The 15,376-nt window shown below is 45.1% G+C and overlaps 1 protein-coding gene and 1 long non-coding RNA gene across 4 annotated transcripts in view; one reads left to right on the top strand and one right to left on the bottom strand.

Annotated features, from left to right (window-relative positions):
- Positions 1–15,376, top strand: part of tmem266 (transmembrane protein 266) — a 117,525-nt gene that overhangs the window by 88,672 nt on the left and 13,477 nt on the right. For all 3 annotated transcript variants that reach the window (XM_069902550.1, XM_069902549.1, XM_069902548.1), the window contains one exon: positions 9,435–9,550. In XM_069902550.1, coding sequence (XP_069758651.1) covers positions 9,435–9,550 — 116 coding nt within the window. The remainder of the gene's footprint in view (positions 1–9,434; positions 9,551–15,376) is intronic.
- LOC138746319 (uncharacterized) lies at positions 912–4,793 on the bottom strand. Its single transcript, XR_011346865.1, has 2 exons — positions 4,699–4,793; positions 912–1,254 (listed from the first exon to the last, which is right to left on the bottom strand). It is a non-coding gene; the product is annotated as an uncharacterized lncRNA (long non-coding RNA).

Below are 15,376 nucleotides of genomic sequence, written 5' to 3'. Positions count from 1 at the left end.
TCCCCTCCCCTGTTTGCTGCCACACCCTCCCTCCCTTATCCACCTATTACCTCCTGCCTGTGGGACCGTCCCCTTCCCCGTCTACATTGTTCTCATACCTTGGGACAAAGTAAGTGTAGTGGTTAATGTAACACCTTTACAGGGCCAGCGATGGGGACTGGGGTTCGAATCCCGTGCTGTCTGTAAGGAGTTTGTACGTACTCCCCATGTCTACGTGGGCTTTCCCCGGGGCTCCCATCATTTGAAAACATACCGGGGGTTGTAGGCAAATTGGGCGGCTCACACTTAAGGAATGAAATGGCCTGTTACCATGCTGTATGTCTAAATGTAAAATTTAAATTTGATGAGGGGGCTCAGGGCCTGAAACTTTGGGTACGTATCTTTATCCAGTGCACGGACCTCATCAATGGGATCAGTAGAGTTAAGAACTTGATTGTCGTCATGGGCCTGGGCTGTATCTGTGACTCAATGCTCCTCAAGTTTATTACATAAGTTGTTTGCATTGGTGGGGGTGTCCAGAACTAGGGGACATGGCTGCAAGATTCAGGGGAAGATTTAGGACAGAGATGAGGAGGAACGGCTTTTCCCAGAGGGTGGTGAATCTGTGGAATTTGCTGCCCATTGAAGCAGTGGAGGTGACCTCAGTGAACAAGGTTGGATAAATTTCTACATAGAAAGGGAATTAAGGGTTATGGGGAAAAGGCAGGTCAGTGGAGAAGAGCCTATTACCAGATCACATTGAATGGAGGACCAGGCTCGACGGGCCAAATGGCCGACACCTGCTCTTAGGTCTTAAGTTCTTCAGTTGACAGTACAGATACAACCTGACGAAACAGCCTTTCTCTGGACACACACAGTACACTGCACATAACCATCACAGATAAACATAAAGCCATAATTTCAAATAAATATAAGTATTTCAGGTGATTTATTCCGATATTGTTCATCAGTTTCACAATCCGAGAGAACAAGCTGTTCCCCAGTCCGGCAGACCTGATTTTGAACCTCCTTGCCCCTCCTTCCTGATGGTCAGAGATACTGAACACTGGATGGAGAGGGTCCTCTATAATTCTTTGAGCCCTATTTAAGCCACGATCCCGGTGATTGTCGTCAGTGGAGGAAAGGCGGGCCCCAGTGATCTTCTCGGCAGTTTCTCGGCTGTCACTGGCAAGTCACCATTATCCTGGTTTGGTTCCAAGATGCAAGCACAGACCCTCGCTGTAGTTGGTTAATGCATCCGTCCTTGTTGAAATCCTAATCCACAGGAAAATTAGTGCCAGTGCAAAAAATAGCCCGTGGCTGTTGCAGTCGGTTCACACAGAACTAGCCCCACAATTAGTCAAATATAGAAAGTTGACGGCGGCAAGATGTACAGGTTGAAATGGCAGGAAGCCAGTTCCAATTTCTTGCACTATTTTGTAATGTGGTTTTTGTAAATGTTTGCACTGCAAACGTTGCTGCAAAGCAGCGGATTTCGTGACATGTCCATGACGATAAATTCTGATTCTGGGTCAAGTGACAGATTTACCACAGGGAGAATAAATCACGTACGTCTTGTGTTTCTGGGCTGGATAAGAGCATGTTCAGTCCATAGTTTTAGGTTGTGGAATGAGCCCACGCTGAGCACCAGCCCACTGTGGGCGTTGCTCAGGAAGTTATTCGAGGTGGGTCTTTAATCCACTGAGGTGAGGTGGTCCTGAGGTGAGGAGGTGCAGGACTGGCTGGAGTTCAGATGGAATTGGGTGTTGGCAAGTGATGTAAAAACACACAAACACTGGAGGAACTCGATAGGTCACATTGGAGGCAAATCGGAATCAGGATTTTTTGTCACGAACAAGTCATGAAATTTTGTGCCAACGTTCATATTGCGACCTTCCTATAAAAAAATTAAAATACTAGTGCACGAAAAGTAAGGCAGCGTCTTCGGTTCATTCAGGGATCTGATGGCAGAGGGGAAGAAGCCGTCCTTGTGCCGTTGGGCGCTCGTCTTCAGGCTCCTGTACTTTGTTCCCGATGGTAGCAGAGTGAAGAGGGCCTGGCCAGGGTGGCGGTGGTGGGGGGGGGGCTTTGAGGACGGAGGCTGCTTTTTTAAGACACCGCCTCGAGTAGATGTCCTCGATGGAGTGTCGTCTGGTGCCCATGATGTCGCGGGCCGAGTTAACAACCCTGTTTATTCTTGTCCTGGCTGGGAGGTCCAGACTTCCTTTCTCTCTCCATGTGGATTTGTGCTGCGCAGTTGGCAGGCCTCCACAGCCTCTAGGACACCTAGAGGTCACATGGGCGCTATAGAAATGCAGCGCTGCCTCATTTTTGTTTGTTGTTAAGCTTCTCTGATCTTGTCAGACTGACGGGCAAGAAACAGCACGTTATCTTCCTGCGGCTTGGACCAGAAATAACCCCATTTTAATCTTCGTGACTGCATTAATGCAGATTATTCTGAATTCCCATCCAGTTCATCAGTCCAAATTGTATTTGTGAGCTCTCGTTTGCTAATCAGCGTTGGACTGGTTCATCAGGAACAAGTGGAATATCATTAACGTTTTTACTTGGCCGTCTGCGTCTAGTTGAAGAGTCAACCAATTTGGACAACAAATTTAAATTCCTGTTTTTAATGAGCCATCAGGCCTTTTCGGAGAATCTCTGTGTCGTGAACATTTCAAAGACAGCCAGCACTCGCTTTCCGGGGATTGCTAATATCAAAGATAAGAGTCCAAGGATAAGATTCAGCCTCTGCTGTTCCACTGTTTAACAGCGCTGATCTGCACCTCTGCATTCCTAATAAAACTCTATCAGACTCACTTCTGAAATTCTCAGTTACTGTATATACTCAATAGACAACAGATGCAGGAGTAGGCCATTCGGCCCTTTGAACCAACACCGCCGTTCATTGTGATCATGGCTGATCACCTACATTCAGTTCCCCGCTCCTGCCTTCTCCCTGCATCTCTTGACTCCACTAAGAGGTCTATCTAACTCTTTCTTGAAAGCATCCAGAGAATTGGCCTCCACTCCCTTCTGAGGCAGAGCGTTCCACAGATCCACAACTCTCTGGGTGAAAAAGAATTCCTCAACTCCGTTTGAAATGGCTTACCCCTTATTCTTAAACTGTGGCCTCCGGTTCTGGACTCCCCCCAGCATTGGGAACAGGTTTCCTGCCTCTAGCCTGTCCAATCCCTTAATAATCTTATATGTTTCAATCAGATCCCCACTCATCCTTCTAAATTTCAGCGTATACAAGCCCAGTCGCTCCAATTTTTCAACATATGACAGTCCCACCATCCCGGGAATTAACCTCGTGAATCTGCGCTTCATTTCCTCAATAGCAAGAATGACCTTCCTCAAACGTGGAGACCAGAACTGCACACAATACTCCAGGGGTGGTCTCACCATGGCCCTGTACAACTGCAGAAGGTCCTCTCTGCTCCTGTACTCAACTCTCCTTGTTATGAGAGCCAACGTGCCATCAGCTTTCTTCCCTGCCCGTTGTACCTGATGCTTACTGTCAGTGTCTGATGAACAAGGACACCGAGATCCCGTTGTACTTCCCCTTCCTAACTTGATGCCTGTAACAGTCAAGTTTTGGGGACCAATTTTCAGGGTAAAATTTAAGGGGTTGACTATTACACAATTTCTGCCGGTGGCGAATCTGTCTGCCTTACAGCCGAGTGTTCAGCAGCACAAGGACGGCTTCTTCCCCTCCGCCATCAGATTCCTGAATAATCAGTGTACCCCAGACATTGCCTCACTTTGACTTTTCGTGCACTGTTTGGTGGTTTATGTCAATGTTTGGTCTGTGAAGAGTCGCAAAACAACGAATTTCGTGACATGTTCCTGAAGATAAATTCTGATTCTTATTATCACGTGGCAACAAACAAAATATTTGATCCTCCGTGGCTCACATTTGGATTGTGCGGTGACCGGTAGTTTCCTGTGATTTAAAGAACCTGCGCTGCCTGAGTATGTGGTCTGGAGGGATTGTGCGAACATTGGGAGGCATTTCCATAGTACAATGTCCAGTCCCAGGATGTTCTAAAATCAACCGCTTTCTTTATCAAAGGAAGGGATAATAAATAGTTTTGAGTCCAGGAGTTGGGATGTTACGGTAAAGTTGTATAAGACATTGGTGAGGCCCCATTTGGAGTGTTGTGTGCAATTTTGGTCACCGAACTACAGGGGTAGGGACTTATGCAACAAGTCAATCCCTTAAATCTCAATAGGACTGAAAGAGTGCAGAGATTTACTAGGATGTTGCCTGGACTTTAGAAACTGAGTTACAGGAAAAGGTTAAACAGCCTAGGACTTTATTCCCTGGAGCGTGACTTTGAGACATCTGGTATTGAGTCTCCCTCTGGTGGCGGAACCTTTCAATGACAACTACTCTTTATATCTGGGACCAAAGCATGCTGTTATTTTAAATGATACAATATGATAGAAGGCCCTTCTGCCCATTTAACCCATGCTTCCCAATTACACTGAATTATCTACAACGCCATATGTTTTGGAGGGTGGGAGGAAACCAGACCACCCTGAGAAAATCCATGCAGGCACGGACAGCACCGGTTTTGATCCCTGGCCGCTTGCGCTGTAATCTTATCTTTTGCATCAAATTATTCCCTTTGATTTATCTTCCTTCACTGCTCATTTGGAGCTGGGAATTGGATCAGGGAAAGATTGCTAAATTTTGAAAGCCGCCGCTACCTGTGCCAGTGTAGTGTCTGAGTTCCCCCTTGTAGCGCGTCGAATGACCTGTTGGCTTTTATGAGCAAAGGACTGGAGCTTAATACATCGACGTCGACCAGTCCAGACTGACCTGGGTCTGGTTAGGAGCATCCCTTTATGACCCGCCAGTAGGTGTGGCTACGGCTCTTTGCCAATCACTGTTGCTTTATGCAAATATATACAAATATAGGCATTGGTGATTTCGAATTATGTCATTCCGGTGGGTTAGAAGGAGCACGTTCAGCCCATTGACTCCATGGCAGCACCTTGTCAAGCCATCCATTCTGTCGCACACTTTCACTGCATCCCCAGCAGTGGATCCCCCCTCCCCCCACTATTCTGTCTTGGGCCCATTGTTGTTCGTTATATACATTAATGATCTAGGTGATGGGGTGGTAAATTGGATTAGTAAATATGCAGACGATACTAAGATAGGCGGAATAGTGGATAATGAAGAAGGTTTTCAAGGATTGCAGAGGGATTTGGGCTGCTTAGAAAAGTGGGCTGAAAAATGGCAGATGGAATTTAATGCTGATAAGTGTGAGGTGCTTCATTTTGGTAAGAAGAATCAGAACAGGACATACGTGGTAAATGGGAGAGCATTGAGGAATACAGAAGAGCAGAAAGATTTAGGAGTGACGGTACATCGTTCCCTGAAGGTAGAAACTCACGTGAATAGGGTGGTGAAGAAGGCTTTTAGTATGCTGGCCTTTATCAATCATTGCATGGAATATAGGAGTTGGGAGGTGATGTTGAGATTGTATAAGGCGTTGGTGCGGCCTAATTTGGAGTTCTGTGTGCAGTTCTGGTCGCCTAATTATAGGAAGGATATAAACAGAGTGGAGAGAGTGCAGAGAAGGTTTACCAGAATGTTACCTGGGTTTAAGCATCTAGAGTATAGGGAGAGATTGGACAGATTAGGTCTTTATTCTTTGGAGCGTAGAAGGTTGAGAGGGGATTTGATAGAAGTATTTAAGATTATGAAAGGGATAGACAGAGTGGATGTGGATAGACTATTTCCGTTAAGAGTAGGAGAGATTGAAACAAGAGGACATGAGTTAAGAATTAAGGGGCAGAGGTTTAGAGGTAACATGAGGGGGAACTTCTTTACTCAGAGAGTGGTAGCGGTGTGGAATGATCTTCCGGGAGAAATAGTGGCGGCGGAGTCAATTGTATTATTTAAGAAAAGGTTGGACAGGTCTATGGATGAGAAGAAGATGGAGGGTTATGCGCATTGTGCAGGGAGGTGGGACTAGAGAGGGGTGTTTGGTTCGGTGCGGACTAGAAGGGCCTAATGGCCTGTTTCCGTGCTGTAATTGTTATGTTATGTTAATCTCTCCTTTTGAATGCCCTGACTGTTTCCATCACTCACAAGGGCAATGAGATCCGTAGGAGCAGAAATAGGCCATTCAGCCCATCGAGTCTGCCTCACCATCCAATCCTGGCTAATCAAGAACCTATAATTGTCTGCCTTGTATGTTCCCAATGTCCCGGCCTCCACATCCGCCTGTGGCAGCAAATTCCACCTGCTGAGCTGTATGTCTAAACGTTTAAAATTTGAGCAGACACAGCTCAAAGAAAACCAGTTGAGAATGACTGGTCTGATATTCTGTTGCATTTCTGAGCTGCTTCTGAATTCCACATCTCACAAAGGCACCTCAATAAACTGAATCCAGTAAATGCAGTCATTCAACAGACAAGATAAGAACAAAAGGTCTCCGATAAATCTGATTCACTGAACTCTTTCAGCAGAGCGTTTCCATACTGACCTGGTGTGACCTCCATGTCACACACTACAAGCCCACCCCTCGGGATAACTAAGGCTGGGTTGGCAGCACCGCCTGCATTCCAAAGTAAGCACAGAATCCTACAGCATAGACCGAGCCCATTCAGCCCCTTATGCCCATGTCAGCTCTTTAACAGAGGGCTGGAGACTGGCTCAAGGCTGGCTGAAGTTATCCGGACCGGGAGGCGCGAGTGCGCTGGAGGCTTCCTGACCCTGTCAGAGGTTCAGATCTGGAGATTGGGCTGCCGATGGTTAAGACTGGAGACTGCAGAGGCTGGAGGCGAATCCACGCACCCTCGATGACTCTGGGGGTCTCCCTTTTGCTTCTCTTTCTCTGGCTGTAAGGGTCGCCGGGTAATTATTTTTGCCGATGGCAAATCTTTGTTGCCTTACATTGGACAAACGGATATTTCATGTAATGTCACTTTTTCTGATTTATTATGACTATAAGATCATCTTAAATTAGTTCCACTCCCTCGCTCTGCAAAAGCTTTCATCGAAAATGTGTTTGATGACCTTATAAATATTCTGTTCAATCTGCCTGAACCATCCTTTCAAATCCCTCATGCAACAAGTCCCAACAAATCCCTTCAGCTAATTTGGTGAGTCACCGTGATCCTGTGCCCTACCTTTTCAAACTCTTCACTGTTAAACCAGATTTAAATTTAGACAGTCGGCACGGTAACAGGCCCTTTTGGCCCACAAGCCTGCGTTACCCAAATAACCTGCACCCCCTGGTGCATTTCAAATGGTGGGAGGAAAGCGAGGCTCCCCCCAGAGAAACCCCTCGCAGACATGGGAGAATGTACAAGCTCCTTACAGACAGTGTGAGATTCGAACGCTGGCGCTGTAAGGGCTTTGCCCTAACCCCGTTCCACCCAATTGTTGTAAACACCATCAGGTCTCCCCATTCCATGCTCTGCTCTAAGTATGTTGGTTGGGCCAGACCTGAAGTCTTGCATCTAATCCCAAATCTCCTAATTTGGGAAGCAGGTTGCAATTCCTGGAGAAGGCAGGGATGATGATGGACCTCCCTCACAGGGTCACGTGGAGAAGGTGGGGTTGTTCTTGCTCACAGTAAAGGGTGGCTACTTTTTATCCCTGGCTAAACATTTAAAGTGGAGAGAGAAAAATGTCTGGAGGATTGGGGAATTAGGAGTTGCAGGGAACTAGGAGAGGAAGTCTGAGGAAGATGAACGTGGTACCGTCTTGAGGAGCTGTAAAACTCCTTGTCCTGTTTTCTTGTGATTTTATAAGATGGAATCATGCAAAATCATTGCACCCAGTTGTAGTAAATAAAGAATCCGTCCCCACTGCTGGAAATGTTAGAGAAAGTTCTCACAGTGTGGGAAGCTGTAACCTAGAAGACTACGAAACACTGGAGGAACTCAGCAGGTCTCGCAGCATCAATAGGAGGTAAAGCAGTGGTTCTCGACCCTTTTCTTTCCACTCACATAGCTCTTTAAGTAATCCCTATGCCATCGGTGCTCTGTGATTAGTAAGGGATTGCTTCAGGTGAGTGGGAAGGGAAGGTTGAGAACCACTGCTCCAGACCCAATTGTTACTGAAATATTTTACTCGAGAAAAATTGCCATTAGCCCATTTCCATTGGAGTTATGAAACCGTGCACATAACGAGTCAATGAGGTACAATTAAAACAGTGGTTTTCAAACTTCTTGTTTCCCCTCACATCCCACCTTAAACAATCCCTTACTAATCACAGAGCACCGATGGCATAGGGATGACTTAAAGTGGTGTGTGAGGGGAAAGAAAAAGGTTGAGAACCACTGAAGTAAAGTTATGCACCGCATAATGTCCATTTGGGCGGCGACTGGCCGCGTATTGTTAGGTCTGCTTTGTTCATGAATGAGTGAGACAAACACCAGGCTGAGTCGAAATCAGGGTTCTTTGTTCTTTATTACCGGATTGTAACACTTGCGACTAATCATGTTAGTCGGAGAATGCATTCTGCCGTTATCAGCAAAATGGTGATTTTTTATACCCTTGGATATGTGCTTAGAACATCATCATATCATTACTTGTCCAATGACTAAAACTGTTGCTATCCTTTCCCTGCTAGCTTCCTGCCTCTCAATCCATCAATGTCTCTCTTATCTTGTAAGTACAAGGATGCATTCACATCTTGTTACAGCCCTGCACATTCCCATCTCATGATGTTTTACCTAACAGGAGTACAAGGACACCTCCCCTTCTTGTTACAGCCCTGTACAGGGTAACTCCTTACACATTCCCATCTCATGATGTTTTACCTTACAGTATACGTCCGTGGTCCCATAAGGTTGTAATAGAGTTCAGAAATCCGTGATTGGAGAACCTTGTACCTTGCCAGGTACATTAGCTGAATTACTTTTCTGTATATGTACAGTATCTTGGCTATTTAGTCAATACAGGTACACTACAGTATCCCACGTAGCTTTGCTAATGGTAGCTTGTTCGCATAACGTCCATATCACATAACGTCCTCTTTCACAGATCATGGACGTTAAGCGACCCGTGACAAATATATATATCTTTTATATATCTTTACCTCCCATGGACGCTGCAAGATCTGCTGAGTTCCTCCACCATTTCTGTGTTTTCACTACAATCACAGGGTCTGCAGACTTCCATTTCATTTCACTCCATCTAGAAGACTCTGTCTACATGAGTGAGGGAGGAATCTCGTCTGTGGTCATCGAGCAGGGATTTGGGAAGTATTGGCAGGGAAACAGGGAACAAGACTGACCAGATAGCTGTTACAAAATGGCTACATGGATGGTCTGCCGTAACAATCCTCTGATCCAGTCTGGTGTGCGCCGAATGCAAGGGGAGAGAAGCCGGTTCTTCATGAAGACTTGCCTGGTTCACCACATCCCACCCCCCGCCCAGCTCTGACCAGCCCCAAACTCTCTCCTCTCGACTCTTTCAGCTTACGTGGTGCCGGTGAAAGTGGAGATGGAAATGGTGGTCCAACAGTACGAGAAGGCCAAGCAGGTTCGCGAAGAGCAGTTGGAGCGCCTGACACAGATCTGTCAGGAACAGGCGGTGAGTAGTCCGGGGCAGGGTAGTGCTAACACACCTCTCATTGGCCGCCCATTGTTACAATGCAGGAAATCAATGGACAGCAACGTCCTTCAAATGAAAACAAGATCACGAATAGATAAACCAGCAGTGATGTTTGTGAGAGGCAGATACTGGTCTCGAGATACCTGGATGCCTGAACACCCTTCCTTGAAATACAGTTGAAGTCCAAAAATCCGGACTTTTCAAAAACTTTCAGGCTTTTTTGTGCGTCCATGTGTAAGTACCACAGCAGCCAACAAGCCACCACGCGTTAGTGACTTTATTTTTCTTTAAAACGGCTCGTTTTGATAAATGAAGCATGCTGAATTTGGTCATGAATAAACTTCTAAATTTACCTGTCTTTCTCCTTAAATTTGAATTTTAAAAGTACTGCCCGAGAATCCAGATCGTCTGAAAATCCAAACTGACCCAATCCCTGAGCAATGTGGATTTTTGGACTTCTACTGTAGTGCCCTGGCATCCATCAACGCCCACTTAAGACAACAGATGGGGGCTTTGCGTGGACATTTCATCTGAAAGGCAAGGACTGCTGTGTGTGTGTGCAGCTCTCCCACAACGCGCCAATCTGGCCTTGTTGCGCACACCTCAGGAGTGCATCTTGAAGTCACAACCTCCTCCTGACTCCTATCTGGCATGGTGGGGACAGCACAGGGGGAGAAGGTCAAGGGAAAAGTGTTCAGAACCGTGAGTGTTCGCCAGGAATGAAAATATCATCAACATGGCCAATTTTAGGAGGAGTCACGTGATGGAGTAGTGGCCGGACGGTGAACTCCAGCCCTCTCCAGAAAAGTCGGGAAAAACAAGAGAAAACACAAAGGCACAGAAATAAAAGTTACAGAAAAGTGAGTATAAAGGTGGAAAGAAGATGGCGACAAAAAAAGAAAAATCGAAAGCAACGGTAAGAAGAGAGGAAGAGAAGACAAAGGAGGAAAAAGGTGAAGGCCTTACCTGTCCGAAGAGGCCCGCTGCGGAGAGAGAAACCCGCTCCCTCAGGTCGGTAAATAATGGACTACAAAAATGGCTCGCAGAGCCGAGTAAAAGTGCGCAACCGCGCATGAAAAAAAACACACCGACGGGAGGGGGGACCAGCTGGGGAGTCGAGCTCCACAGCCGGCAACGACAGCTGCAGAACACCTGCAGCAAGAAGAGACCACAGAAGACAATGGAAACAAGAAAGAAGAGGAGGAAAGGGCAGCAAAGAAACAACAGATGGCCAACCCAGAGGAAGAAGAAGAGGAAGAGTACGGTGAAATAGAAGAAGAAAAGAAAGGCAAGGTAAAGGATATACTTGCTCTTATTAAAGGATACATGGAGTCATTTAAAGAATGGCAAACACAGGAATTTAAGGATTTAAGAAAAAGAATAAACAACACAGAAGAGAAAATAAATAAAATGGAGATGACCTTAACAGAAATGGGAAAGAAAATGGACAAGATGGAAGAGTGGGCAGTAGCAGCAGAAATGGAGGTAGAAGACTTAAAAAAGAAATTGGAGAAATCTAATAAAAAAACTAAAGAGACACAAGAACTACTAGCTCAAAAAATAGATACAATGGAAAACCATAACAGAAGAAATAACATAAAGATAGTGGGCCTTAAGGAAGATGAAGAAGGCAAGAATATGAGGGAGTTTATAAAAGAGTGGATCCCTAAGACCCTAGGATGTCCAGAACTACAGCAAGAAATGGAAATAGAAAGGGCACATAGAGTATTGGCCTCTAAACCACAACCACAACAAAAACCAAGATCTATTGTAGTAAAATTCCTAGGATATACTACAAGAGAAAAGGTACTGGAGAAGACAATGGAAAAAGTAAGAGAGGGCAACAAACCACTGGAGTATAAAGGGCAAAAAATCTTCATTTATCCAGATATAAGCTTTGAACTCCTAAAGAAGAGAAAAGAGTTCAATACAGCAAAGGCGATTTTATGGAAGAAAGGGTATAAATTTATACTAAAGCATCCAGCGGTATTGAAAATATTTATTCCAGGACAACAAAACAGACTATTCTCGGATCCAGAAGAAGCACGAAAATTTGCAGAACAATTACAAAAATAGACTGAGGGAGGAAGACGGGTAATGAGAGTTAAAATGATCACGACTGATATGTATGTGGGTAAAGACAAAAATAGACTGAGGGATGAAGACGGGTAATGAGAGTAAAAATGATCACGATTGATATGTATGCGGGTAAAGAGGTATAAGAGTGAATAGAGACAATGAGCATACATGAATGTATCTGTACTTAGAGGAAAATATAGATAGTATAGACAAGAATTAATAAGGGAAGGTAATGGAATAGAGAGAATAAGGAGGGAATTAAAAGAGTGACCTTTGTGACATATGAAAAGTGAAATCTTTTCTGGGGGAGGCGGGGTGGGGGGAAATAGCGGTCACTGCAAAATCAGTTGACGCTTGCGAGTGGATTCGCAAATCCAAATGGAGAGGGGAGATGTGGTTGTCCGACAAGGGATAAAGGACAACTCAGGAGGTGAAGGGGAGATTGGGGATAAATAAGATAGAAATAGGAGAATAAGGAAAATGTTAGATGTTGTAGGAATGTTGTCTTATAAAGAGTTGAAAATAAGAAAACAGAAATGGAAAAGGAGGAAAGGTAATGATGGAAAAACGGAAAGAGAAGATAAACAAAATATAAAAGGGCTACGCTGAACTATATGTCTTTAAATATTAATGGAATACATAACCAAATTAAAAGGAAGAAACTACCAAATTTAAATGAATAAATGTATTCCATTAGAAAAAATAACATATTGGTTAAGAAATAATATGGAAATATTCGAACAAGTATAGGAGCCTTACATTAAATACAATAGCGAAAACCTACCGGGGACAAACATTACCTAAGTTGATGGAAGGAGAAGGAAAGAAAAGAATGGACTCAGTAGAATTTCTGGTGTAATTTTGTTGAATGACAACATTGTCTGACTGGCTTAATGCAACCTAGATTGTATACCTAAAATGGATGAGAGGGGGGGGTGGGGGGGTGGTTTGGGAGGAAAGGGGGGGGGGGAGAAAAAGTCACTGTATATGTGTGAAAAAGAAATAGTGTATATCATGGCTGGTGTGATTTGTGGTGTGAAAAATTAAAAAATTAAAAAAAAAAAAAACATGGCCAATTTTAGAGGGTGAGTCTTGCAAAGAAGGCTGAGAAGAGGTGATTGGATATAATAGGGCTGGCAAAAGAAAAACTCTGAAATTCAAAGAACCAAAATTGTGCCCATATTCTCAAACTGTGTTTAATTATCGGATTATCAGTTAACGTACAGAGAAGAGAATAAAGATGACCCTAGAATTGCCACCGTCGAAGTAAGCTGAGCAAAATTTCATTTCATTTCCACCCACTTGGGGCGGTCAACTTGATTATCGAATTGTAGTAAAGTTCCGTAAATTGAACGCCCAATAATAAAATCAAAAAATTAGGAAACACCAAACCACCATTGCTTCTGGCTTTCTGAAGATGAGCTTTATTTAAGCAGGGGCGCTTACCTTGAAGATAGAAGGGAATCAATTGAATCGAAAAAAGATTTAGGAATGAAAATTGGTATAGATTAGAAAAGATACAAGTTAGGTAAAATATTCATTTTAATAGAATTAATACGACCAATCGTAGAAATAGGTAAGGGTGACCATCTCGTTAAGACCAACTTTACATGACTAAATTGCTTAAGGTGGTATGTGGTGGAAAGAAAAAGTTTGAAAACCACTGTTTTAATTGTATCTCATTGACTCGTTATGTGCACGGTTTCAGAACTTCAAAGGAAATGGGCCAACGACAATTTTTCTCAACCAAAATATTTCAGTAACAATTGAGTCTGGAGCAGTGATTCTCAACCTTCCCTTCCCACTCACATCCCACCTGAAGCCATCCCTTACTAATCACAGAGCACCAGTGGCACAGGGATTACTTCAAGTGGGATGTGAGTGGGAAGAGAAAGGTTGAGAACCACTGGACTTTATATAGCAAAGGTAAAGATACATAGTTGCTCTTGTGTCTTGGTGTGAGCTTGCAGGCACCTCAGATTGAAGAGACTGCCATCCGTGCGGTACCGGATGTAAACAGCGTCTTCATTGTTGAAGACTTTCATGGCTTGGTTCAGCATCATGCTGAAGAAGATTGAAAAGAGGGTTGGTGCAAGAACGCAGCCTTGCTTCACGCCATTGTTAATGGAGAAGGGTTCAGAGAGCTCATTGCTGTATCTGACCCGACCTTGTTGGTTTTCGTGCAGTTGGATAACCATGTTGAGGAACTTTGGGGGGAATCCGATGTGCTCTAGTATTTGCCAAAGCCCTTTCTTGCTCACGGTGTCGAAGGCTTTGGTGAGGACAACAAAGGTGATGTCCGTGAACTACTCTTTGCAGACGATGCCGCTTTAGTTGCCCATTCAGAGCCAGCTCTTCAGTGCTTGACGTCCTGTTTTGCGGAAACTGCCAAAATGTTTGGCCTGGAAGTCAGCCTGAAGAAAACTGAGGTCCTCCATCAGCCAGCTCCCCACCATGACTGCCAGCCCCCCCACATCTCCATTGAGCACACAAAACTCAAAACGGTCAACCAGTTTACCTATCTCGGCTGCACCATTTCATCAGATGCAAGGATCGACAACGAGATAGACAACAGACTCGCCAAGGCAAATAGCGTCTTTGGAAGACTACACAAAAGAGTCTGGAAAAACAACCAACTGAAAAACCTCACAAAGATAAGCGTATATAGAGCCATTGTCATATCCACACGCCTGTTCGGCTCCGAATCATGGGTCCTCTACCGGCATCACCTACGGCTCCTAGAACGCTTCCACCAGCGTTGTCTCCGCTCCATCCTCAACATTCATTGGAGCGACATCGAAGTACTCGAGATGGCAGAGGCCAATAGCATCGAATCCACGCTATTGAAGATCCAACTGCGCTGGGTAGGTCACGTCTCCAGAATGGAGGACCATCGCCTTCCCAAGATCGTGTTATATGGCGAGCTCTCCACTGGCCATCGTGACAGAGGTGCACCAAAGAAGAGGTACAAGGACTGCCTAAAGAAATTTCTTGGTGCCTGCCACATTGACCATCGCCAGTAGGCTGATATCGCCTCAAACCGTGCATCTTGGCGCCTCACAGTTCAGCGGGCAGCAACCTCCTTTGAAGAAGACCGCAGAGCCCACCTCACTGACAAAAGACAAAGGAGGAAAAACCCAACACCCAACCCCAACCAACAAATTTTCCCCTGCAACCACTGCAACTGTGTCTGCCTGTCCCGCATTGGACTTGTCAGCCACAAACGAGCCTGCAGCTGACGTGGACATTTACCCCCTCCATAAATCTTCGTCCGCGAAGCCAAGCCAAAGAAAGATACATAACCAACGTTTCAGGCTTGAACCCTTCATCAAGGGCTGAGCAAGATGTCGGCAGCACCCAAACAAAATGATGGGGGAGGGGAGGAGCACAGTCTCACAGGTAGGAGGTGGATAAGGGAGGGAGGGCACAGCCAACAGGGGGGAGGGGGAATGTCTCTGTGAATGGAGAGGGAAGGGGGTGGAGAGTTGGAGGAGAGAAGATGGGGAAGAGTGTTTTTACAATTAACCTCCAACCCTGGTACATTTTGAACGGTGGGATGAAACCGGAGGAAACTCACACAGACACAGGGAGAACTCCTTACAGACAGTGCCAGGTTCGACCCTGGGTCGCTGGCACTGTAACAGCGTTGCACTAACCGCTACTTACAAATCACAGCCAGCTTCATCTTGACCAGAATTCTTTAAAATCATCCATGTAAAAGAGTAA

The sequence above is a fragment of the Narcine bancroftii genome, chromosome 11 (genome assembly GCF_036971445.1).
Source record: "Narcine bancroftii isolate sNarBan1 chromosome 11, sNarBan1.hap1, whole genome shotgun sequence".
NCBI lineage: Eukaryota > Metazoa > Chordata > Chondrichthyes > Torpediniformes > Narcinidae > Narcine > Narcine bancroftii.
This window is presented reverse-complemented; position numbering and strand designations above follow the sequence as displayed.